We start from the raw sequence: 27,769 nt of genomic DNA, 5'->3' as shown, positions 1-27,769 counted from the left end.
CCCGATTTCTGCCGCCCCAATAATTACCCTTCACGAGGACCGTTCGAAAAAACTTTCTCCCCCATATAATTTCGTACCCTTTAAGATCGAGGGGGGAAAGAATCGAACGACTAACTCCAGATACGACAGGATAAGCAGAAATCGTAGTAGGATCGTGGTGGCTAAGGTCGAGCCCACAATCACGGGGCGTATCACCGAGAGCGTCTCCGATCTGCGCGTCACGCTATTCGCTGGCCAGAGCTGCGGGGCGCGTTCAGTCTGCTCCAAGCCGCGAACGCGACAACTTGCGCCGCGACCGGCACCCGACGCGAACGCGAAAACAAACCGTGTTACGTGCTGCTCTCCGTCTATCTTTGCCCCGTTTTTCACGGAGAACAGAGGAGGTGCCCAAATATATTTTCTCAAACGGCCTGCTTCTCGACACGAGGCCGTCTCTCGTCTAAAGCGAGGAGGGCGAATAGTCGTCGTTCGCGATCCTTTGCTCGGACCGTGCTCCAGCGGAAACCGTTTTAACATATGATACCAACGGGAAAGGAGGATACCTCGCGGTCGTACTCCTTGGTGGACGTGAACACGTTACCACCGTTTCTGTACACGGAGGTAAGTCGAAATAGTCGATCGAGTAAGGTCGTGCATGCCTTTTTCCTTTTCTTCCTCTCTTTTCGCTGCGATTGATCGTCATTCGCTGGGATCGAAATAATCGATTTTAAGACTTCTTACGTGCTCACTTTTCCCCTGGATTTTAATTCGCTCGAACCGAGGTGGAGTCGAAGAGGAGCTCGATTGCGTTGATTCGTTCAAGGAACAACGTCGGATATTTCGATATTCGGGATTGAAACAAAACAAGAGCAGTTTGGAATCTACGTACAACTGAACTACGTAATACAGCTACGTTTCGAATGAAAAGCTTCTGCGTGGCGTAGAACGAAAGATCGATTGTGACAATAGCGACACTTGGTGTTGACTTACCGCGAGGATGTTATTGACACATGGAGAGGACGGAAACGGGAAGGAGTAAATAATTCAAACGAGCAATCTTTAAAACTCTATTAACGCGATCGCTCGTTTCACCGCCTCGTTTCCCGCTGGTTTGGGGGACAAAGCAATTTCGCAAACGAACGACACGGACGAAAACGGTGTTTATAGAAGAAGAAGAAAAAAGAAATACAAATGCTACGAAATACGTGGAATTACGCCTCTATACTCGCGGAAGGAGAAACGCCTCTTTTTCAAGACGTTTGTAAACAGAGAGAATAATTGGGCGTTGACCCTCGTTCTCCGGTTCTACGATAGAAAAACTCCCCGTTTCGATCAATTGACAATTGGCTCGAGTTTTCGACGTGGAATTTTCCCCGGTTGGTTAATTTGGGCGCGCTAATGGGTGAAGAACGCGAACGGGTTTTATTGTTCCACGGCCAGGGTGCGAAACAATGCAGGCGAGGATTTCGTCACGACGTTGAAAAAAAGGAAATTTAAGGATAATTTTAATACGAGATAATGCAAATTTAATTCGTGGAATCGTGGCATCGCTTCTGGGAAATTCTTCGTACGTGATAGCGCGGAGATATTCCTCTATAATTTTCCCCGCTGCAGCGGCTAATTGGATTTAATTGCGAAGGCGTGCGCGTGGCACGCGGAGGAATAAAATTTCGATTATGGAACATCCTTTTAATCGTAGTTGCGGCGCAAGGAACGCATTTCAATAGATTTTTCTTTTTTTTGTTTTTTCAATCGTGTTTCATTGTGTTAACATTTATCTGTACACGCGTCCCCATCAAACGCGTACTTGCGACTTTATGAGTTTTAAAATATTTTTATGATCATATCGTTATTCTTTATATAAATTTATATAAATTCTTTTTTACGGAAGAAATTTCTTTCTTGTATTGTATTCGATGTTTTGATCGAACTTCCCCTTTTGTATGAATTCGTTTCCGAAGAATAACAAAAGTTTCTTCCTTCTTGGATTTTCTTTACACGAGGATACACGATTTTCGAAATTTGATATAATAATTTCTTTAACGATACCATCGCAAAAATGTTCTCGTTAAACGTTTATCTTCGTTTGTTATTCTACACAGAGAAGGACATTAATGGGGGAATAAAAGCAACAATTTAATTAATCCTACGATTAACGAGTTTTCTCTTTACGGAAATATAATCTATAATACATGTATTAATTTTAAATAGAAAATATATTAACCGATCTTTTAGGGGAAAGAATTCAACATCTTCGTTATTGAAAAAGTTGGTTTGCAATCATTTTTAATCTCAAAATTTTTACAGTTATTTAAAATTCATCGAATTGAATTTTGACGAGAAAAGTCACGATCAAAATGTACCGATTTTCTTTTTCTCGATAAGAACGTCTATTAACGCGTTTCTTTCTTTTTTTTTTTTTTTAGTTGATCGTAAAGACGAGATGCAAAACAAGGAATCTCAACAGCATTCAACATCCCTGAGATACGCATCAATGTCCCACGATACAAATTATATTAAAATTCCCTCGACTTTGTAACATTTTCCATAACAAGATTCACAACCTCGTTTTTCTACTTTCGTGTTTAAATATTATCATTCGTAATATTTATCTTTCCATTTCTGGAAAATCAAAAATCGTGGAATTCATTAATTTCGAGAATCCACGTGTACGTGTGCGCAATTTCAAAAGTTTTAATTCCGCCTATCTTCTTTATTAATTTAGAAAATAACACCTCGTTATTCGCACAATCATAATTTACTCTCCATAGAAAACTAGTTCATGCAACTTCATATTATTCTTGGCGTTGATTATCGACTAAAAATAGTACAAACAAAAAAAAAATAACTCGTTCATATCGTACATAATTAAGACTTTCTCGTATATAACAACTAAACCCTAATTACTCATTATTTCGCATTATTCATCTTACCGTTTTATGGGTAACGAGCACTCGGTTCACATTTAACGATGCGAAATTTTTCATCTCTAGAATTTTCCATTGATCGTGAAAGGAAACATATATATATATATTTATTTATTTATTCATTTATTCACGAAATTCTAAATCGTTCGAAACGTTGAACAGTTAACAGATGGACGTGCCTTCCATCAAGTTGTTGCGAGTTCCACCGTCTGACACGTGAAAGACTCGTACTACTGCGCCACAGGGACACCCTTTTTCTAAAGGTTCTATCGTCTGGCCAATCGTCCAATTGGTTGGATATAAAATAAGCGCATTACGTTCTATTTTTGTTTCCACGATATCGATCGCGAATCGTTAATAAGCGAAATTGTACAGAGTCAGTCGTTTACAAGCAGCGAATGGCGAATCGATGCGCGCAATGCTTTCGATATCCTCCTATGCCGTTTTCCTAAGTTAACCGGCTTAAAATTCGCAATTCGTTTTAGCAAAGGGAGCTTGAAATGTCCCGCGCCCTCGATTGGCAAATTATCGTGTGCGATTCGGATATTTTATTTTATTATTTCTTTCTTGTGAATTTTATTGTTGGCGAAATAATTACTGGCATTTCTGGGGCATCAAATAAGTCTAAAAATTACGCCATTGTGCTGCGATTAATCGTTAAGCACGATTATCGCTCGCATTTTCCACGTCAAAGAGAAAATCTTCCCTCCAGCGGGAATCTTGCACGCTTAACCCTCCGCGTAATTAGCAGCCGGCTAATGTTTCGTTCCAAAACGCATCAATTTTCGCTCTATCTTTGGAAACTTTGATCCATATCCGATAACGTTCCTTCTTCTATATATAGTTTTTCAGTGACAGGTCAAAAAGATGGATAGCGCGATTCAAATCGAAAACGGTGCTAATTAACGAAAAATTTCACGAGTAAAACTGCCACGAGTCTGATAAGTAAATCGCGCAAGTTTTTCAGCATTTGTCGTAACGAGAAAAAAGAAATCGTTGCAATATACGGATATCTCCTGTTTTCCGTTTACTACGAATTTCTACAATTATCAATTTTGACTGACAAATTGAAATTCTTTCGATTCCAAATATGAAAGAGGAGCCGAGAAAAATTCGTTACGTTTATTATACAGTTTATTTATATTATTGCATAATATTATTACGAAATTCAAATATTATAAATTCTCGTCGAAAAATAAGTGTTAACTTTCGCGGCAAATTTACCAATGGCTTTCGACAAAACACGCACATAAATATATAGCATCGAAATTCGGGTAGCTCTCGCCCGGTTGTAAACCAATCTGCATCTTTACAATACCTTGAGGAATTCACATTGCTATGTGCATCTCGATAATTCCAGAATGTCTGAAACGTTATGCAAATTTAGGGGAATTAAGGACGAGTTTTGAGCCGAGGTGATTACGTTCGCGCCCGTTTCGTTCGAGATTATTATTAGCATAACCGGCTTTGTCAACATATTATCACAATTTTTATTCTCCTTCGTTGAATCCATTTCCCACTTGGCCCGGGTTTCCGCTCGAAATACCGGTTTTAAATTATTATTATATAACTCTTAAGAAAAGATTATGCTCGATATTGTTTCGCTTATATTCCTTAACAAATGGCGGATTCCATATTCAAGTGTAATTCCCGTGGATGAACCCACCAATGTTTTACAATGGATTAGATTGAATGGCAACGGTTGGAATTATTTATAAATCGTGTATAATATTTGTACACCGAAGAAAATAGTGGATTAATGGAACGGAATCTCTCCAATGAATTTTCAACGATGTTCCAAGTTAAATAGTCCGAATTCTACGTTGTAATAGTTGACTCTCGTTGGAACAATGCGATTCGAATACAATTTCCACTTCGTGAATTTTTCATCCCATATACACAAAGAATATTACGAATGCAAAATAAAGGGACGAACAATGGAGACGAGGATTAAGATTCTCATTTCAACTTCGCCGATCTCGTTTCGCTCCATTTACTGATTTGATACCCGTTTCTTCGGATAGGTTGTAGGATCTGTATTCGAATCTTCGTTCGCATTTGCACGACGTCTGAGTTACGAGCAATGAGATAAGAAAGAAGAAAATGTCAGGGAATTTAATTTCCTTAACTCTTACGCCCGTATCCAAAAATCTTTTGACATACCTCGACTTTTGATTTCGATAATTCTCTTGTAAAAACAAATTATTATGAAGCCTGGTAACGGATATGTCGAATAACGATGAATTTGGATTTAAAAATGGATGTTTTGATAAAAAAAACGCGTATCTTTTGTTTAAAAAGTTAAAACGATTCGAATGTCCATGTCGTAAGAATTAAATGGAGTCGCGATACGCATCTTTTTCATCTTCTCACTCGGAATTAAAAAACTGGCGGTGTAAAATTAAACGAAATGCATTCCAGAGACATTTTTAGGCGAGATATCCCTGTCATTCGTTTGAAAAAAGAGAATAGAATGGCGTTCGGGCGTTTAACAGATGAACAACAGCTTCAAAACTTCAAGCTCGATCGCACGTAACTTATCCTCACGAATGCAACTATTTTCTCGATTGTCACGAACTGTATTCCATTTTGTCGGATAAATATCCGGCAATCTGCTTTTCTTTCTTCCTCTTCTTTTTTTCTTTTTTTTTCTCTCTCCCTTTTGAAAATTTTTTCATTTCGACAACTTTTGTACTTTGTTCCTTATCTCATCGAAAGTTAAAATCGTAGTTGTAAAAAAAAAAAAAGAAAAAAATACAACACCGAATGAAATAAAGCTGGGAATGCAATTGAAAATAAAAGTAAATGTCAGACAATAAAAGTGTTTCTTCTATTCAGATTTATATAAGTAAAAGGAATATATAAAGGTGGGCCGAAATGTTATCGATTATAATTGTTTATTTAGAGGTTCTGTATCAAAGGGAACTCTCCTTTTTTTTTTTTGTTTTTCCCTTTTTTTTGTTGTCGAGAATATGACATTCGGTTGATCGATCGCTCGTTGCTTGTTAAAGCAATTAACGCTCGAATATCGCTCCCTCCATTCTCGATATTTTTTTCTTTCTTTCTTTCTTTCTTTTTTTTACGTTATTGTCGGAAATTTCTTTTGAATGAACGACATGTGCGTCTGTGATATAGTTTCCATTCCATCCTCCATCCCCCAATTTCATCCCCCGAATAATAACAACAATTTTCCAAACTCTATCCTGGGAACTTGGTTAATAAACGTTGTTGCGCAACACGATACCCGAAAGATGGATCACATTCGCACACAACTCGACCACGAAGTTTTTTTCTCTTTCTTTTCTAGTAATAAAAATTTCTAATCGATTCGAGGTTCGAGTCGCGAAATTTATATATCGAGAAGTTGAAATCCCGAGGCTCATTTCCATCAACCCGTTCGAATAAATTTCCTACGCTAGAAGTAGTCACGTTACATCCTCCCTCGTTCCATCTTCCATCTTCCTCGAACAATTTCCTAACTATCCTTTAACATCCCCCCCCGAGCGATTAATCCACCTTTAACGATCGTTCTCACACCTCTCTCGTTCTCCCAGCGCTCCTCCCAATCCTGAATGAAGATATCAATCGTCCGGATCAATGGAAATACAAATACTTTGATCTTGGGATGAACGATGAATCCGCGAAACTTTGTTCCGTCCCTCTGTCCGAGGAAATGAGAAATTTTCTCGGTAACGACGTTTACGATACTCTGGGCGCATCGATCTTGAAAAAAGAGACGTGTCTTCTCGGATTCTCGTTGTAACGAAGCCTCTCGAGAGGAGATCTCGTTCCACGCTCGCCCCTTTCGATCCCTTTTATCTCCGGCTTTCGCGGCGAAACCAGGTGGAAAAATTCCCCCTTCGGGGTGATGTTCGATAGAAATTGAGAAGAATCGCGTGCGGAGGTGCGGTCGAAATTGGCCTTGATTCCGCCCCGTTGAACTCGTCGGCTTTCGTTTCCCTCCGCCTCCGTCGCGGACGGAGACAAATGAATTTTCGGGAGAAATGGATGGAAGACAGTTCCGTCCATCCGTGGGTTGCACGAGGGATGAAGGATGGCCGCTGGTTTCTAATTGGACTAATTTTCTCTAGGATAATATTTTCGCAAAGTGGTTGTTTTAATTTCGCGTACGATGATTTTTCTCGGTGACCGAATTTGTGTGTTTCGCGAGATTAAATATCTAGAAGTCCTGTTTGAGCTTAATTTAGCGAAATAATATTTGCGAGAGACGATATTTTAATTTCGGAGCACGTTATATTTCGGTAGTTAATTCGATTGGTTCACGATAAGGGAATTGGAAAGTCGGCGACGATCCCTTGGAAGGAGTTCTAAATTTCCAGTTCTTCGATGCGGACAGAATGATTAATTTACAGACACTGTTAAGATATTAACCTGATTTCCGACAAAGGAAGATGTTTGTTCCTATTTCTTCGCTTTGCGCGCGTGTTTTATTGCTCACTTTAAAATTTTTAAGTTTTCAATAACTTGTTCTAACGGTCAAGACGGTCGATACGAAATTAACGCTCTCTAATAAAACGATAACTAAGCTGAACAGGCTGAGCAGTGTTCCACGTCCTTCTCTCGTTAAATTATCAATTTAACGGCGAATAAAATTTGCGTGTGAACCACAATAATGAAGAGGGAAAAGAGCTAAGAGTTGATAAATTAAAAGAAAAATTGTCGCTCGGATCGGAACGAAAGCGAAGCTTGACCAAATGTTCGACTCTGTTAAAACAACGATCGCGTGTTCTTGTTATCCGACACGCGATTACATTGGAAAAGGCATTATACAAACGTGCCGTGATAACGTGCGGAATAAAAGGAAAATAGTAATAACGAGTTATCGAAACGATTAGCAATTGGAACGCGCGCAATTGACGGCTTTTGGTTAATTAATTTCCGGTGTTACGCAAAAATCGAGAGAGAAAGAGAGAGAGAAATTTCATTGCTGGATTGGTTATCCACGTTTAACAGATAAAGGATTCGTTGAACCGTAACACTTTCCGTGTACTTGTTTCGTTTAATAATCGAATCATTGCGATATTTCATTCTTCGCGTCGCCCTCTTTCGTGACGACGTTTCCACGATCCCCATCGCGGAATATCTCGTCCTCTAACGTTGGAAATGAAATATGAAATCGCTCTAGTTTCGATCGTAATTATATGCCGGCTTCGTAAACATGGAGACAATTAACGAACGATGAAAAACGTGTGCCAACGTGTGAAACTGCGACGACAAATTGATAGATCGATGAGCGTAGTCGATTATCATGCGTATCGTTTGCGACAAGGAGAATCAGCGTTTTCAATTTCCATTAAATTCCTGTTTAATTAAATCTCGATCGAGTTTTGTTAATTTTAGATTTGAAACGAAACTTTCGAAATTTCACCTTTTTTCTCTTTTTATTATGGTATTTATTTATTGATGCAATTTTTTCTCAAGATAAACACCTAGATTATACTTTTACGAATCTGATGATTCGAAAATTTGTTCGACTCGACGCTATCAATAAAACGAATCCTCGGTGGATTAAATCCCTTTGCTTTAGTTAGCGTGAAACGAGATTGGAAAAGCGTGAAAATTAGATTGACCGAACAATGCGATATAATAATAATGAAATAAATAATTTAAAATAATTATTACGAATGTATAAATTTACATTACGTAAATAAAAATCTAGAAATCTAGTATTTAAAACGACGAGGAAGATAACAGATAGAGATAACGAATTAATATTTTTTCCCCCGCAGATTAATATTCTTCAATAGCAATTAACAGAGAATTACGAATCCATCCTTTCCGCCTTTATCGCGGCAGGCGTAACATTCCAGAAAAGTTAGACAATTACGGAACGGAAGGCGTGCAATTTCCGTTCGATTCGTTAGACACTGCCGTTTCCCCTTGGAGAAGAGCAGCCCGTCGTCGCGAACATTAATTATCAGCGACCGCGCATCCTCTGTCAAGCTTAATGTCGGCGTGCCGAGCTATTAAATATCCGATGCCCGGCGCGGAATCCAATTTTCCCAGGGGAAAAAAAGCCGCCTCTTTCGCCTCGTATCGCTCCACTTCGTACGATTCGTCCGTTTCGAAGACGTGGCAGAGGAATACGAAACGTTCTCCTCGCGCGCTTTATTATCTGCGAGGGAAATTGAGAAAAATGTTACGAAAAGTTTTTTTCAAAATGAAATTTATCATTACTCTTCGCGTTATTTATTAATTACATTATTACGATCCAACTTTGTAATATAGTTACCTGTTACTTATTTATAATTTGCCGCACGTTTTTGATAGTTGAAAAGTTCGACTGACTTTTTTTTAACAAACTTTAACGCTAAAAATACGGAAAACTTTTCGCGCAATTATCGCCTTCCCTCGCGAGCGGACAATTGAAATTCGTTGGACGAGTAGATGAAAAGTAATAGCGCGTAAATTCAATTTCATTAAATAACGGCATCGTTTCCATCTCGTTGTTCGTTCACATTCACGATTAATCGTTGCTGGAGCGAAACGCGACTCGTAACCAAGATATCGTGAAAGTATTCGTCGCGATCAAGAAGGGTCGAAACCTCGATGAGCTGCGACGCCTACACCGAGGGGGGGTATCTGGGTCATCTTTATAAAAGCCGGTTTATTACGTACCTGGCGTGTCCTCTGCCTTGCAAGAAATTGATTCCATACTGTTGATTATCTTTTCCAGACTAACTGAGGACCTCTGCGTTTCATGCTCGTCGACACTTTGCATGCTCGCCGAGTAAAAATATTCCGACGAAAAAAGAAAATAAAGTATGAAGCCGATTAGCTTCTCGTTTCCTCGAGACCTTTGCCAACCAAGGTCTCGTTGATCCTTCGTTAACGATTTAATTAGAATTAGCAATTTTGTTGAAAGATATCGGTTTAACCTCCTTTTGCAGGATCGAGAAACCAGCCAGTAATATACAATTAATAAGAATCAATCGATTTAACGTTGCGTTTTATTCCTCGAACCCTCGTTAGAACGAATGAATTTTCTTTCCTTCCATTTCGTAGAGAAAAGAGAATAGGAAAGGTTGTTTTTCGATTTTCCAGGGATGAGAAAATGCCTCTGTGATGTTGCATCGGAGCACATCATCGCGACGCTGTAGAGCATCGCGGAACATGACGAATCTCGGCCACACCTCGCCGATCGCCGGACCAAGGGGGCGGCGCGCCAGCGTGGCAACCGACAAACCTGTCGACTTGCCACCGACGAGTCTCAGAGGAACGATGGAACGCCAACGTTCGCCACGGGGCAGCATCGTGCCTGATATCGCTCTCGACATGGGAAACGGCGTCGAGGTTGTTCCACCATTAATCATTACACCCCTTTCGACCATATGCAATTCCTCCTTTCGTATCATTCTTCCCAAATTATAATAATATCTCAGAGAAGGAGGAAAAAGGGGAAACCGTGACGGACAAACATTATTCCTCCTGTACCTTCTTCTTCCTCCTCCTCCTCCTCTTCTCCACATACAATCTACAGTCAAATTGGAAGGAATGAAAAATAGAGATCGCGTTTACACCTACTTCCTTTTTACGCGTGACGTATAGAAACTGGCGCACACTTTGAGGAAATAGCGTGCCGTTGATACTTTCAGGCCATGAACCACAAGCCTCTGGCGGATCAGTATGTGGACGCGAGGAACGCAGTGTTCAACCAGAAGATGGCTCGAAGCCCGCGAAACTCGTTGGTCCCGGACGACTACTACCGAGCACTACCCCGGAACGGCGGGGTGACGCGGAGCCCTCGAAACAGTCTGGTCCCGGACGCCAACCTCGCGCCGGACATGCTTTACAGCTCGAGGCACTCGTTGCTGCCCGACCCGCCCCCGCTGAGCCCTCGAAACTCTTTGGTGGCGGACGTGAGCCACAACAGGAGCCCCAGGAACAGCCTGGTCCCGCTGACCGGGTCGAGGACGTCGCTCATGTCCGAGAACGGGAACCTCGGCTCGAGTCGAAGCCCCCGACACTCTTTGATACCCAACTGTTCGAGAAGCCCGAGGGGGAGCGTGACGAACATGGAGCTGGTCGATCGCAGCCCCCAGAGAAGCCCGAGAGGATCCATCGCCTCCGAATGCTTGAACCAGAGCCCGAGAAGCTCCATTGTACCGGCTTACGAGAGATCGTCGCGGGGGAGTATCGGCGTGAACGAGGCGGCGCACAGAGGATCGATCGGGGCCAACGAGGAGGAGGCGAGGAGCCCGCGCCGCGGCATCGATCCCGAGCACGCGATCGACAGGACGCCGAGGGGCAGCCTGAGCGGATTGCAAGAAAGGAGAGGCACGAAGGCGAGCCTGATAGCGCAGGATCCGAGGAGAGGCTCGGCCGATCAAGGTATATAATAAGAATGATGGAGGATGGATAGAATGATGTTTCGAATTTGTTTGAAAGATGGTCGTTGAAAGATGAATAGAGCCTTGGTGAGATCTTAGATTCTTCGTTTTCGCGTTCTTGGACGAGTGTTGAAAGAAGGGGAGGGAAGAGAGAGAGAGAAAGGGTACGTTACACATAAAATAATTAGTCGCCGTTAATTTCAAAGTTCCTCGCCTCGCGACAAAACAGGATTCGATTATTTTATAGCTCAAGGGGGTCGTAAATTTCATAGATTTTTGCCTAGAATTTCGTTGGATCTCGCGAGGTAATCCAAGTGGAGGAAATCAGTCGTTAATGGTTAAATTTATCGCGATTAACTTTCGATTAAATTTCCGTGTTTCGCGATCGATTTTTCGAGGAAAGATCGTTGGAGAAGCATTGGCTCGGATCGCTAGAACGCAGAATCTCTTAATGAACCGAGTAATATCGGCTGATCGTCTGATCTATTACGGACAGGGATAGGAGCGAATTAGTTAGCGTCAGTGGCTTCATCGGTTTTGACGCAACCGCATTAAGCTTTCTGAGCCAATCTCCCAAATGTGTACGCAGCAGTTCGAGACAACTAGGCTACTACTACGGTTTAGCTCGGAATACGCGCTGTATAAATTAGGTGGGCCTAAAGCCATCGCGTAGATTGCACACCGTTCGTCTATGAATATCGTTAACAGGATGCATCTTAGCTGTTATTGATATTTGACTTTGCGAATGAGCGAGTATAAAAGTTCTTTTCTACGTTTCTCTCTTTCCTTTGATCGCAAACTTGCAATATTTCCATCGCACGTTTTAATAAATAAATAAATAAATAAAAAAAGAAAGAGTTTAGAGTCAACTTTGCAAGAAAGTGGATAGATAATCGGACGCCCACTCGTTGAACGATGATCTCGAAAAGGTTACGTTGATAAAAGTAGTTTACTCCGGGAATTATATCTTTGAAAAGTGATAAATCATCGACGCGTTAAAGATTTAAGCGACATTCTTGGTAATCGACTCCTCTCTGGATTGGAAACGGGAGCCACGATTCACGGAAAGGAAGCGGCCAACCAGTTAACAGGGGAAAAATTAATAATTGGATTTCGTCATGCCGACTCCGTCGCGCCGTCGAGGATAAAGCGCAATCGCTCGAAATTGCTCGTGTTTCTCCAACTGTGATATCTGCTTTCAATTTATTCCGATGTATTTTATTGCACCGATGCTGGCCAGGAATTCACGGATTGCGAATTCGAAACACGTTGCTGTCCGATTTGTCCAAGACTTGGTAGGTAGATTAAAAAATAGAAGAAGGGTATCTCTCCCTATAAGAATAATTTCGTCACAGGCTCTATTTATTTTTTAATAGAAAAAAAATTATTTATATTTCCAGCAATCAAGATAATTGTTCGTCTGTTATTGTGGAAACAAGTCTTGCGGAAGGAAACGCTTATTTTCACGCCTATTTTTCTGTTTCATAATCAATCCATATTAATAGAATCCGGGGCAGGGTTAGGCATCGACCAACTCGTGAAAAAGTAATTAAAATCTCGAATAACGTTACTTTAAGTAATTACTAACTAACATTTATTCCTAGCTATACATCGAAGTAATTTCAACTATTAAATCATATAGTATACAATTTTTTTTACTTCTTATAATACATATAAGCTAATAAACGATTATATAATAGTTTAATTTATAAACGTAATTGTATGTACACTAGATATATTATAGATATATTAATATCAAAATTGATAGTTTCGAATATATTCCAGTCTTGAATAATTATACGACTTCGAACGATTCAAAAGTGGCGTTTAAAATGGAAGAAATACCCGTACGCCTCTCTCGAGACTTTTTTCCACTGGTGAACATATATATATATATATATATTTCAAGATTTCTGTAATGTTTGTGCAGGAATAAACGGGAATCGAAATTCCCCCCCTTCTCGGGAGAGGAAGGAGGTGAACACGGGAAGTGTCAAATCCCGCGGAAGCACGGTCCAGGTCAATTTAGGATATGGGCCAAACACGTTCGAGGATTCCAGGCGGGCCAGCAGCTCCGTGTCTCAGGTATGACGCGTATGTATTTCTTCTTCCTTCGCGCGCTATCCGATATTTGTTGCGCGTGAAAAAAAAAAAAAAAAACAAAATATTCGAGAAGAAAGAACACGGAAAAATTGGATAAAGCGAGATTTTCCTCCTCGCGCGAGATACCACCTCTTGAAAGCCTTGAAAAACCCTCCTCTTAGGAAAATTTCGTTAGTACAATGCGGTTACAATTCCTCGCAAAGCATTCTTCAACAGTTTGTGAAGATACACGTTCGCTATTCTTCCTCGAAACAATTTTTGTTTTTTTTAATTTCTATTAATTTAATTTTACGTTCTACGCCACTATTCCGTGAAATATCGTTGCACGGAATCGTTTCGTGTATCCCCTTCCCAATGATGATTTCATTCCGCTTTTGCTACGAGGGGGTGGTATTCGTGGTATAAAAGTATCAACGCGGAGATACTACCCAAATAAAATATTCCACGCGCGCACCGCCACCCGAAAACCGTTTTTCTTCCTTTCTTTCTTTTTTTTTTTCTTCTTTTTTTTTTTTTTTTTTTCCTTTTCCGCATCGTCGACCCGGTTATTGAATTTCGTTAGCAGGAACGATGTACATCGTTGGAATTTTAGCAGGGTAACATGCTACGATACGTACGGCAATTTCATCGCGAAAAATACGACCGCGTATTTTTCATCCTGTCGCATATTTCGCGATCTTATGTCCCATCTTCTTGGCCGAGAAAGTTTACGAACGACATAACGAACTGGCTCGTGTCGTGCGTGTGCGTGTGCGTATGTGTGTGTGTATATGAGCGCGCGAGGCAAAGAACGATTTCCTCTTACAAAAAAATCGTAAAAAGCAGACGGATTGCACGTTAGATGCGAAGACCATTTCAAAAATTTTCGTTTCGATCCTCTTTTTTCTTTTTTTGAAATTTAGCCATTTCACCGCGAATTCTTGCAACTTTCGCGAGCGATCTAAAGTGCAAATTTTCACCTTCTCCACGGTGGAATTTCGAAAAGGGTTGCGGCTTCCAGCGTCTAAGCTTCGGTTGTCTCGAAACCACGGGAAATCGGTTCGGTTTCCTTCCCTTCCTTTGTCGACAAAGCACTTGGAATATTGAAATTGAAGTGGGGCTCCACTCGTGTTACGGTGGAACCCGTCGGCTAACCCGTGTCGACGTTCAGTTTTCAGGTGACGAGTCGCGGCGTCTTTTCGCGAACGGCGCCAAAGTGGCCGAGAACACGGCGGAGAACAGGAATCTGGGCGTGATTACCTACGGTTCCGTGGTGTTCCAGCTGAAGGACGCGAATCTGGAGGCGAACAACATCTGCGACTTCGTGTTCCGCGGAATGAGGGTCGTGTGCAGGACGAGGGTTGTTACGGTGTGCCTGTTCTGCCTGTCGGCAGTCCCGATCCTCATGTTGATTTACGGTGAGTGAGGAAAATTCGTCAGCAGGGCTCAATCCTTGAAATATTTTCATTGGTCTTGATTCAACTTGCTTGCGCTTCGTCCCAGTTGGAAGGGTTGTTTCAATTCAAATTAGAAACCGGTAGAAATTGGCCGAGGAAGGGAAATGAAATTTTTCTCTTGGAAAAGCTTAGCATTGAATTGCGTAGCAAACACACATGTGGCGAGTTCCACGTTTCGAGTCGAGTCGAATCGATACTCGGCTTATAAGCGGTTATCAATAAATTAGTCGGGGCGAAACTTGGAGAAGGCCTGTCGTCATTCGTAACGTTATCACCTATTCTACTTTCCACGTTCGTTAACGACCAACTTGATAGAGCTAGAAGATCTTAAGAGCGACAACGAGGCAAGAGTTTCTTCGATAAATCCTTGGGCTTCGATAAATGAAAAATCGAGAAAAATTGTTTCGAAGAATCCATTTTTCGAAACCCTCCTTTCGTATCGCAAACTGAATCGCGATAATACGCAAATAGCGTGCACGATCTTTTTTTATTTATTTTCTTTTTTTTTTTTCCTACAAAAACTTCTCGATTTGTAAATTGCTTTCACCGAAAGATATATATATATATATAGAACACATGAAATTTGCATATGATTCGACGTTAATGCAGTGGAAATGCGCCGGTGATGTGAAAGCAGCTTGTTAACCTTGGTTCGCATTAATTTCTAACGTAGGTCACGATGACCCTTTCAACGCGATTCCCTGCTCCTCCTGCTTGCAATCCGATCATCCGTTCAATTCTAAACGCGAGAACGATGAAGAAATCACGGGAACGGCGAAAATCCCGACATATTAAACTCTTTTCCTCGAACCCTCCTCGAGAATTAATCAAAATTAATCGACGCACGAATCGAGCAATTCCCTCCAACTCTAGAAAGGAAACGAAAGGAACTGCTAATACGAACACGGGATCAAAGGCAAATAACAAGAAACCGGATGCGGGATGGGATTCGAATTTGAAAACAGGATACAAACAGGATCGAAGGATCTGATTGGAGGCACGAACCTCCCCGAAATTCTGAAACGCGCCTCCATTGTTTCCCAGGCTAATTGAGTCTGCTCGCCCCGCGACACGCGAGCGTTCGCGCGCTACTTACGAAACGTACGCTCCCTCGGCGGGTCGCCAACGACCCCAGCAACTCGCGTTTATCGCGAGCAACATCGCGGACGGTACGTTCACCTTTTCGCCGAGCGTAGAACGTTCCTGGAATCGATAAAAACGACGCGGCTGGTTCGTAGAAGCACGGAAAATTACGTGTGTCGGTGAACGTGTTTCTACCACGTAAGAGAAGATTTATAGCCGCGTTGCGGTAAAGCCCCCAGGATGACTCGTTGATCGATGATTCGTTATCCCGCGATTTTAACGAGCAACTTTTGCTCCAACGGAGAATTGTGTTACGTTTCTCGGGGATTAGAATTTTGTATCGAGGATGCCTTTCTTTGTTACGTATTTATTACGATATTGTTCGTACGATGCTCGTATATTCGTGGGGAATAATTCTCTTCGAATCGTCGAACGTATTTATGAAAATGCGTGGAAATCAAGATTGCGACGCGACGCCTGGTCTGCTACGATTAACCAGCAATTAGTGATAATAAGTAAGATAGAGGGAGCAACAGCGAAGAATGCATCGGGCGTGCGATGGTTGGCACGCAAGCCTAGTTGAGTATCGAAATAGGACGCGACACAGTGAGCGAGAGTCAGGCGAGCTTCGTTGCATTATTCAACCGCGAAAACTTTTTGATATCGATCCGTCCAATTTTGCCAATTCGATAAACAACCGCGAAAAACGAAAGAGAGCTGGGATTCCGGCAGGCTGGGCGAAATATACGAGCGAGAATATCGAGAAAATGTCGAAATTTCCTTTTCCGCAGGTTGGAATTACTCGAAAGACTGTCCAAAGGAGCCGAGGATACCCATGTACCTGGTGATCGGTGGAACGTTCGGAACCATGCTCATGATGTTGCTCATCTACTCGCAGATACAGTCGAGGAGGCCGGAAATGCCCCCGGTTCCATCCAACAGGCCCCAAATTTCCTTCATGAAATTGATCATCATCGTCTTATCATGCTTCCTACTCGGCTGGTTCGTGATGGGTAAGAAATTTTTCCTTCGCTTCGTGCCAGAACACGCCACGCCGTGCAGATACGGATATGTACGTTTATCTGGATTAAATTTTGCTATGGGCGAGCAAAATTTAATAGTCAAAGTTACGAATAAAGTTCTGCTTCTGTTCAGTTGCTTCGATAATTTATTATTATCGCTCGGAAACGTAACAATAATAAAACGTAATAATAATAATAATAATACGGAACGGCTGAGGTTCAACTATAATAGCTATTCAATAAATATTTAAATAAGTTTTAATAAGTAATCGCCTGATGTAACTTTATTCGAACGACCAACTCTGACTATAGGGAGGAATGGATCGATCACGTGACTCGACGCTTAATCGTCCCCGTGTTTTAATGCCTTTGTCACGAGTCTCGACGTTTTAACGACTGACGCACCGTGTACGCGATTCGATAAAGAGAGAAAGGGAACGTTCAAAGCGATTCACGACGGAAATACAATTTTTCGGGGATGATTCTGTTCGAATGATAAAAAAAAAAGTGAAAACAAAAAAGAGGACAAATGTTAAAGAATGTTCGGGTAAAATATAAAATGTTCCCGATTCTCTCGTCGTAGCGGACATCGAGCGAGCGTTTTTGTTTTTTTCATTCGCGAAACGACGCGATCGATCCGTGCTCCGCCACGGTAATTACCAGACACTGGTGCTGGTAAGCTGCTGTGTAACCTAATTTTCGTTCGTGATCGCGCCTAGTTATAAATGTGTATACATATATATATACATATATATATATATATATATATATATATACATATATATATACATACACAAACGTAATTGCGTCCGTTTAAAAAAAAACTAACGAGCCTCCAACTTAACTATTTTTTGTTTCTCTTTATCTGTTTCTCCTCGCACATACGCTATATAGAGTCGAAGGTGGCACGAGCTCGCTCGCTTACCGTTTCTTTGGAAATTCTTCCGTGAAACGAGACGAAACTCGATCTTTTGGCCATATTTTCCAAACGGTCGACGACACGACACATTTCTGTCGCAGGAAATTACTGGATACTTCACATCATGTGGCCATCGTACACGTTCCTGCTGCACACTCCGAACGACCATTGTCACAAAACGCTGTACATGTTCTCCCTGGTGCATCTTGGCGTGATGTACATCACGTTCGGGATCATGCTACTCGTGGTAACCGTGCTGGCGTCTTTCAGAATCCTGGCCTGCCCATTATCGGAAAGGTAAGCCCCGGGAATCCTGCGTCGGCTCCTGCATCGAATCGTGGCGCTCGATCCGACACCCGTTTCGTCCCGATACGAATCCGCGGATCCGTGCAGGGTGGAGCGTGAAACCACTGTGCGAAGCTACTGGTATTCGACGCGATTGTTGGCCAACGATGCGTTAAACCGCCGCTTCCCATTGTGCTCGTACGCGTGTACGTGCTAGTACGAAATAGGAAATAGGAATTCCTGGTGCGCGTAAACCGCACGCGAAACATGGAAACGAGGGGAGAGGAGAAGGCGGAACGTGAAAGGAGAGGAAAAAGAAAGGAGAAAAGTTGTGCGCGTTTCAAAGCAACGGATAGATAGAAATAACCATTCTCCCTCTGTTTTCCGTAGGATTCGTTTGATAGAAGCTTGGAAAGTTCAAGGGTTACGAAGCTCCATCAATATTGATACTTCGATACGCTCTTTGTTGCAGAGATTGTTCCTCGCAGCCGCGGCTTACGCTCGAAATGTGTAATAGAATTAAACGGAGAGCGGCGTGGTGCACAGATTCATCTCGATCTATACAAAATTCTATTCAAAATTGGACCGAAATTCCGTTTCGATGTAATTGCTAAGATCGTACAACGAATAATTAACAGTTGTACCCCCTCGTCAACTGTCTCAATTTCCATGCGAATAGTCATTTCTCGACTTTTCACGATAAATACAATTTCAGAAAAATCAGTATGGCGAAATGTCAAGTCGCTTTGGACACCGATTAATCTGGATTCAGCCTAACAAGAGACGAACCCTTCCCGCGCGTGTAATCGAGGTATTCTAGAGTATTGGATCTTTTTACGAAAAATGCAATCTCAGAAACATCGTATCACGAAAAGTCAACTCGCTTTGGACACCGATTAATCTGGACGAACCCTTTCCGCGCGTGTAATCGAGGTATTCTAGAGTATTGGGTCTTTTCACGAAAAATGCAATCTCAAAAATATCGTATCATGAAAACTCGCTTTAGACACCGATTAATCTGGATTCAGTCTAGTAAGAGACGTGGACGAACTCTTCCCACGCGTGTAATCGAAATATTCTAGAGTATTGAGTTTTTTCACGAAAAAAAACAATCTCAAAAACAGCAAAGTCGCTTTGGACAGCGATTAATCTGGATTCAGTCTAGTAAGAGACGTGGACGAACTCTTCCCACGCGTGTAATCGAAATATTCTAGAGTATTGAGTTTTTTCACGAAAAAAAACAATCTCAGAAACATCGTATCACAAGAAGTCGCTTTGGACACCGATTAATCTGCATCGAATTCGGCCTAGCAAGAGACGAACTCTTGCCGCGCGTGTAATCGAGATATTTTAAGATATTGGGTCAAAACGTAGATGGCTGACGGTATTTCGCATGCATGCGACGCGAAAGCCAAATATTCTATACCCGGAAAGCAATCAGCCGTACACGTGCACGCTAACTGGATCTACGTGCAAAATAGTAGGTCAACGAATTTGGTCGCGTGTCGGCGCTGGTAAGGCTCGTAAATACGAGGAGGCCACGGTTGCAGAAATGGCCGCGTCGATGAACCGAACGTATTCTACCGTTTTCGTTTGCGTTGCGTGGAAAACACCGCTGCTTTCTCCCATCCCTGTTTCCTTCCCTGTGTGTCTTTCCTCCGTGCTAAACGCCGGTTCGCGTGTCGCAAGGATCGATCGGGGAAAGAATTGCGCGACACGCGTACCGAGTTAAACGATACGCGAGCTTGCAGACCGGGTCGCTTGCAGACAGGTTTCGAATCTCGAATCGATCTTAACGAGCATGATATATCGCGTTTCGAGCAGGAAAGCTGTTACTATTATATTCAGCTGTAAGTTTCGAGGAGCGAGGGAAAAGTGGCGATAAAATTTCAAAATTCGCGATTCCTGATTTTCCATTTCCGATTTTATCTCTCGGTTTTGAGAGAGAGACACTTTTGCGAGATAATTCGGGTAAAAACGAAGCGTGTAACTCGATATGACGTAATTTATGGGGACGGAAAACAGTGGTGTCTCTTGGAGAAATAGACCGTCGCTGCGGAAAGAAGATGGCCGATGTTAACCTTTCGTAACGAAAAACCATCGATCAAGGAGAATGGAAGTTTCGATAATCGCGTGAAATATTAAGACCGTGAAGAAATATCGTGAATACCAACGTGTGCGACGACTCGAGGCGAATTACACCAAGTGGCGGTAAACTGCTACATCAGCGCTCGATACTCCTCGTAAATTTTCTATATAAAATTTTAATATCTCTCGAACGTTCGATCATTCGTGTTTCAGATTTGAATAAAAACTTGCTGCGTTAACGCGAAGACGTTATCCATATTGAACGAAACAACCGTCGTTTCGGTTCCACTTCGCTCGGAGAGGAGATACCCTACGAGGAAGATACCCTGTTTCGTTGAACATTTTCTATTCCAAAAATTTTCCAAGACTCGTCAAATATCCTTTTCCCGCATTTTCGATCGCTCAATTTATTTACATTCGTTATCTGTCTGCGCTGCGAGATAACAAAATACGCAATCTACGTTTTTATCATCGACTCGTGTTGGCTTCTTTTTCCAGATACAAATAACCGCAGGAGTTCTTTACTCGCGTAAGAGAGGTGGTGGGCGAGAAAGGGCGGGCGGAGGATGGGCCGGAGAGCGTCGTCCAAGGGCAACTTCTGAAGGGTGTCATAAAGGGGAGCGAGTATCGTGCGAAACAACGAAACGGCGACATCGTTTCCAACGACGAGATTAATCGTAATAAATCTAACCTGTCGGATCGTAATCTCGCCCCGTCCGATGGAAAAGGGGTACACTTTCGATCGAGCTTGGGCTGCGACGTCGATTCGAACAATGGAAACCGGCGCTTCGTAACTTAGCGAACGTTGCGAGGATCGAGGTCGAAAAGGAGGATTCCTCTACGATATCTAATAAAATCTGATTAAATCTCGCGTTACCTTTCGAGATTCGAACGGGGGGAGGGGAAAAAAACGTTTCGAGAAAAGTTTATCCTTCCTCACTTTCGATTGCCAATTAATTCGTTCTTGCCGATTTAATCGACCGTTAACTAAGAGGAATGAATTTCTGGGAAAATCGAAGCCAAGATGAAACCCATTCCACGAATAAACGGAAGAGAATAAACGTGATATACGTTCCTAGCTAATTACACGTGGGTGCGCTCCATTGCTCAGAATCCATTCGAGAACTACGAACGTGGTCTATTGTTTATTATTGGATTTCGCGTAGAAAATTTCCCTTTACGATATTTTGAAATTTTGAATTCGCTTTGAGACGGAATGAAAAGTATCGCCATTCGATTAAACCGAAATTAATTCATCGAATCCATGGAGAACGGGGTTCCTCTTGTGAAGTTTCTCGCGTATTTGGAAGAAAGGAGCCGCGAATAGTGCGCAGCAGAGAAGAAAATAGATGAAAAGATTCTCGAACCCGTGTTTGCCTATACGTTAAGGATTACAGAAAAGTAAACGGTTAACCGGGAGGAGATTTTACATAGAGAATCTCGCAAAGAAACTCGAGTATCTCGTCAGAGAAGGGAAGCTTGATAAATCGTTCATCGATAATATTTATCAAAGGGATCGAAGGTAAGCTTTTGTCTTTTCTTTTTTTTTTCTTTTCTTTATTTCCCCCTTTTTTTCAACACTTTCGAACGTCTCGAAAATGCGCGATCGATGAAGTTCCGAACCAAGATGTCGACTTTTCTTTTGACGAGCGTGTAATATATGGTTAATTAGTTTTACTGTCGCATCGAAAATCCGTACAAACGAGTTTCACTTTTTTTATCGGCGATTATGAGATCGTTGAAACTACGAGCAGTATCGCGTAATAACTGAAATCGTGAATAATTGATACGATACAACTTCTTTTATTCTATAAAATATCTCAACCATTGTTTTCCGTAACGTGACGATCCATTCCATTGAAACGGGAGTCTCGCGAATGAGTTTTTCGTTAAATATAGATTCGCGAGTGCAAACAAAAATCACGAGACGTCGAAAGATTAGATCGAATAGATGCGATGATTTGATTTGTCATTTTTCCATTGTCAACAAGATGATGGAAATCGTGAAACGCCTTTAAATAGTATAAACAAAAAAGAAAAAAAATGTCACGCGTGCACGTTCCATTATTATTATTCGTGTCTCGTCGCTCGAGCACGATGAACGGAACTGATATCGGATGATAAAGAAAAAGCTTAAACGGGAACGTCTGTTTGTAAATTACTTTTAAGGATAACGTATCGACGTCGTTCCTTCCACGTTGAAAATCCACCCTCCTGCAGAGTCCGAAAAAACGTCCACGCGTGTCTGACAGAGATACTATCCCGATCGCTATTCAATACGAACAGAATCTCGAACTCGAAAGAGGATAAAATGAGAATAAGTGTCAATTAAACCAACGCAATCTCGGAAATTTCGTTTCGTCAGCCGGTGAAATAGAGCCGGTCGATGACACGGTTTGGTGTATACATAAAAAAAAAGAAAAGAGAAACACACACACACGTATATGCATATTCCGTATATGTACATATATAAATATCTGTAAACGTACGCTGTATCTGTTATATTAATTAAAATTAACGAATCGACCAAAATAAGAAGAAGAGGAGGAGGAGGAGGAGGAGGAAAAAGCTCGAGTAGGTATTTCGAGAGAACGCGAACGTACAAGTTTTCTCAAGTTTCACACGTGCTCCATCTAGATGAGAATTATAGTTATAAGAGAAGGGTAATTCATCGAGTAACAACACGTTCGACGTCCATGATTGCGTGGATTTGGAAAACGGGTCCATACTTGTAATCGTCCGTAACGAGTAAATGTTATCTAATCTGTAATATCAATATTTACTTTGTCGATGTAGAAGAAGAGGAAAAAGGAGAAGAAGAAGAAAAAAAAATATGTATGTGAACCAACCACTTCGTTAGACAATTGTATCCCTCTAATCGCGCTTGTCCTTTTTCCGCGAGTCGCGATCGAGAAAGAGTGAGATAATCGTTTGAAATATGTTTCGAGCCTCGCGAAAAGAAGAAAGATGTATTATTGTAGATATACGTACACGCATACACATACACACATATACGCGAAAGGAGAAAATATTTATTTGTGCTGTTAAAATGATATATGTTTATATCGGCGACTCACGAATTTACGACGCTCGAGTTGAGAACGCGGATAATCCGTTAAATCGGTGGAATCACCCGAAATTTTCCCATGCCTGGTGGGCTGAGATCAACTGGAAATTTCATTTCCTAACTGTCAAACGTCGTCGTAGCGTGTGTCGTGTTGCGATTTACGAGATGCAAAATTCTTGGCGATTTGTCTCCTCGGCGAATCGATTTATATAGAAAAATCGCTCGATATAATACCGAATTAAACGAACCAAGGAAAAAATATAAAAGAAAAGAAAAATAAAAAAAATACGATTTTGAGAGAAATTTGAAACCCCTTTGATACCTTAGAATTTTCTCTAAAAAAGAAAAAGGAAAAAAAAACGAAAAACAACAAATAGATAGGTCTAGAATGCAGAATGAATAACGTCCGTGTGCAAACAACGAAGTACAAAGAAGGAACAACGGATCAATTAGAGAAGAAAAAAAGAGAAAATACGCGATAGGATCGAACTCGATGACGTTTTTCTTTAGAATTTAGAGGGACACGAACGAAAAAGGGACCTGAATAAATGTACGGTTACGTCTGAAATTTCTTACGTGACAATTTGTTTCAGACGGATTTTTTTTCATAAACGAAAAGAAAATTTGATTCTCCAATGTTTATTTACCGCTCGAAACGGGCATAAAATTTTTTCGCGATAACTTTGTCTACTTACTCGTCGTGTCACGGTAAAAATCGCAGACGTAAGCGCATCCTTACTATTCGAACTACTCTTGAAATATTCGTATACCGATAAAGCTTTCGTCGATAAATATTCGTTCGTAATCATAAAGCAAAAACGAGTCAACGAAACGTACAATTCCAGTTAATCACGGTGTGGTTGAATTAATTAGCTTGATATAGTGTAGCACGAAAATCGTTTGCTCGTGCCGCTGTTCCATGACAATTCATACGCGAGCATAATCTGCAAGTATCGATTATTTCGTTAATCGTGCGAATTCACGGCCGTGTGCGAGCGAGTGTGTACAAATGCGTGTGAACGATGCGAACACGCGAGTGCGTTGCAATTATCCGCAACTAAATTCGCTGCTATTTTATTTATCCCAACTCGGTCGGGAAATCGTGAAAACGAATATCTCTATTTTTTCTTTCTTTCTTTCTTTCCTTCTTTCTTTTCCTGTTTCTCGCCAATCTCGATCGAGGATGGAAAAAAAAAGAAAATAAAATTCTTGGATTTTGAAATCACGGAGGGAAAGAAAGAAGAGACGAATCGAAAATGTTCGAATCGAAAGCGTTTCGTTATTCCTTTCGGGGAGGGAGAGGCGATATTGCACGGAAACGCAACACGAGATACCGATGGATGGAACGGAGAAACTTTTGAAATGTAATACAAATATATCAAATTAATCGATCGAATGAATTTTGACTAGAAACGTTTCCACGATTCCCGATAGAATGGATGTAATATAGATCTATATATCGAGAAAGGGAAATCTCGTTACTTCGTATGCGGTAGCAAATATGCATGCTTGGAATTGAGACGATTTCTCTTTCGCGATCTTCTCTTCTCTTCGATCGCAAGATAGCACTTAAGCGTTAACGATTGTGTTGATTGCGTCTAATGTTAACGCGTTGACGTTGGATTTACATAGAATAGAGAGCTTATTTATTTTTATACTGGATCGTTTGATAGTCGTCCGATATATTTAATTGAATAACGGCGGGGAGATGCTGAAACTTGATTGTTGTCGCGCGGTTCCTTCGTTTATCCCCGATTTGTAATCGCGACTCTACGATCTCTCCATCCTATTGATTTTCAAACGATTGATTTGAAACGGATCCTCCAATTAGACTCCCCTAATCACATATACCGTGTATAAAAAACAAATCCATAAATACGCATTACGTAAATTATGTGTACAACGTTTCTCGAGAATTCGAATTTTAGAGATGGGTGATGTGCGTTTAGACGTGTCTCAAAAAAAGAAAAAAGAAAAAAAAAAGAAACTAACTAACGATTAGTAGAAATTAGAGACGATTTGCACGCGCTTGTGTCGCGAATCTGGTCCAGGCTTTAACGTAGACGTTCACCATTGTTCGACGCGTTCGAACGGCTATTCTCTTCCCCACCACGGAAATAGCGGTGGAAACCGTTCCATCTCTCCAACGACCACTTGGTCCAGAAACATTTCAACTTGCTCCTCTTATCGTGTCACACCTTCGACGTTCCCTAAACTAATTTCCTGTTGCATCGATCTCGCCTAAATTGCATCCTCGTTAAAGAAAAAAAAAAAGAAAAGAAAAAGGGAAGGTTTCTACCGCTATCCACCGATCTACCTTACCATCGCGAATGCGTTACATTTTTCTACGCTACTTCCGCTATCCATTGAAGCATACGACATCGTTGTATCATCGTTTCTGTACGAGATGTACAGATATACCTCGTCTCTACGTATTTAGATAAGTTTGAAGAGATCGCGTCGTGCGCGAAATCGACATCGAAAACACGTACGATAGAAGCAGTTATCGTTCGATACGCCTCGGCTCGCACAATTCCCCGAAATATAGTTTCGCCTTGTTTGTTTCGCGGAGCCAGAAATCATCGAACGAACAGGCCACGTTTCTTTCTTCGCCCGGTTTCAGCGCGGCTCCAACAAATTGAAATCCACCGCGTGATATGGCGCCTCGTCCACGCATCCACGATTCAGCGCCTCGGCCGAAAAAGGGGGAACGAAATTGCGCGCCGTCCGTCGAGCGAAGGATGGAAAGGAAGGATGGGATCAGCGTGGATCGTGACCCACGAGAATACCGCGGATTTGTCGGAGACATCGCATCCAAAACTTTTCCAAAGGGTCCAATACGGAGTTTGCGTCATTTGTGTTGGTGACGTCTCTGCTCGAATCGGCGAGCGACGGCCAAAAAAGAAATATCGAGATATCGTCGGTTCGAAGAAGCGTCTCGAAGAGGTGTGCGAGATCGTGTTGGATGGAGAATTATTTTTTTATAGGAAAGAGGAGAAGGAAAGAGAGATGTTCGGAAACATCTTCGAGTCGACGATACTTAGGATATTACTCGAAGTCGTTGCGCGATTCCAACGCGATTTTTCTGCGCTGCGAACGATAGCTCTTTTAACGTTGACGCGTCGTCGTTTCGATCCCAGAGATCCCGGCACAACTCTTGCGCGAGTTTGTGCGCTTACATCGATTCGAGTGGAGTAACGCTCTTTCGGGAACGCGTTCTCCACGACGCTTCTTCTCACCCTGGTGTCGCGACAGATACGAGTTGCTCTTTATATTTTATACGGTACGTATACTGGTTTTTGTGCCATCATACTTTACTTTGCTCCGCCACGTCTGCGGAATTGTCGAGTCGTTCTTTAACGCGGGTGACGTGTGATGAAAAATTGTCGCTTCTCTGAAATATTAAATTATCTCGATATATTTCTAATGATCTAATATTCGCAAAACTTTAACGACTTAAAGTCGATAATAAAAATAAGTTATGTCGATTGATTTATCGATCGGTGTATTATTCGATTTATATTTAATTCATTACGAGGAGATTGAATTAAATACGTATAAAGTTATTGCTGTTTAAAATAACCTTTAATCGATTAATTTTTCAGCCCCGTTAACGTTCCAACTCTCCGTCTCTAATTAACAATTTGACCGGCAAAGAAAAACGTCCAACCACGATTTAATGGATGACGTTCCGTCAATAAACGGCGGCGGCCGTTTAAAATAAATTGAACGTCGAATTGCGAACGCATTATCTGCACGTAGCCAGCCAGCAGGCAGTGAGGGTTGAGCGCGACACCGTACGCTCAATACGGTGCACAGCTTATCGTGAGCCTCGACGTGTTTCGTTAAATTAAACCACTCTCGGTACGGAGGAACTCGGTCGTTCCTCTTCCATGGCCTATTACCCCGTCTCCATCCCCCTTTTCTCGCAGCTGCTCGCTAATCAAACACCGACCGCGATACAATCTTTCTGTCGCATTCCATTTACGTGACACGCGCAACTACTCGTCGCGTAATAAAACAATGAATTGGAAAAAGAAGAGAAAAAGGAGAACGCGTTCCATTCTACTGGGAGGGGATCATTCGATGCAAGAATCTCACTTGGACGTTTTTATCTTTTTAAGAAGAATTCGAGACTTGTATTTTTCGAAGACGACGCGTCGATGAGCGATTCTCCGAAATATCTACGGTCGATTATCGAATGCACGAATCGAAGGCATCGAATATCGAATTACCAAAGAATCGAGCGACGGAAGCTGCGTAACGTTCGTTAATGACACGTGATATCCGTTCTCCTTTAATACCGAGAATGAACGATGCGAATGAACGAGGGGAAAGAAATCGTTTAAATCGATCATCTTGCGATTATATTACGTCATTTGCATCATCTGCGAGCGAGATAATTATAAGCCGATATGATGGACTAATATTGTGACCCACATTTATAACGTAACCGCCGAGTAACTGGGAATAAAAGTGTCTACGTGGTACACACTATTTACATTTTAA

At 41.7% G+C, this 27,769-nt stretch overlaps 1 protein-coding gene across 1 annotated transcript; it reads left to right on the top strand.

The window, feature by feature from the left end:
* Positions 1-247: 247 nt before the first annotated feature.
* Positions 248-27,769, top strand: LOC108002897 (uncharacterized). Its single transcript, XM_017064879.3, has 8 exons — positions 248-600; positions 9,972-10,220; positions 10,523-11,258; positions 13,188-13,342; positions 14,511-14,757; positions 16,671-16,892; positions 17,922-18,117; positions 20,692-27,769. The coding sequence occupies exons 2-8, from the start codon at positions 9,993-9,995 to the stop codon at positions 20,699-20,701; spliced, it is 1,794 nt and encodes a 597-aa protein (XP_016920368.1). The 5' UTR covers positions 248-600; positions 9,972-9,992; the 3' UTR covers positions 20,702-27,769.

The sequence above is a fragment of the Apis cerana genome, linkage group LG2 (assembly GCF_029169275.1).
Source record: "Apis cerana isolate GH-2021 linkage group LG2, AcerK_1.0, whole genome shotgun sequence".
Taxonomy (NCBI): domain Eukaryota; kingdom Metazoa; phylum Arthropoda; class Insecta; order Hymenoptera; family Apidae; genus Apis; species Apis cerana.
This window is presented reverse-complemented; position numbering and strand designations above follow the sequence as displayed.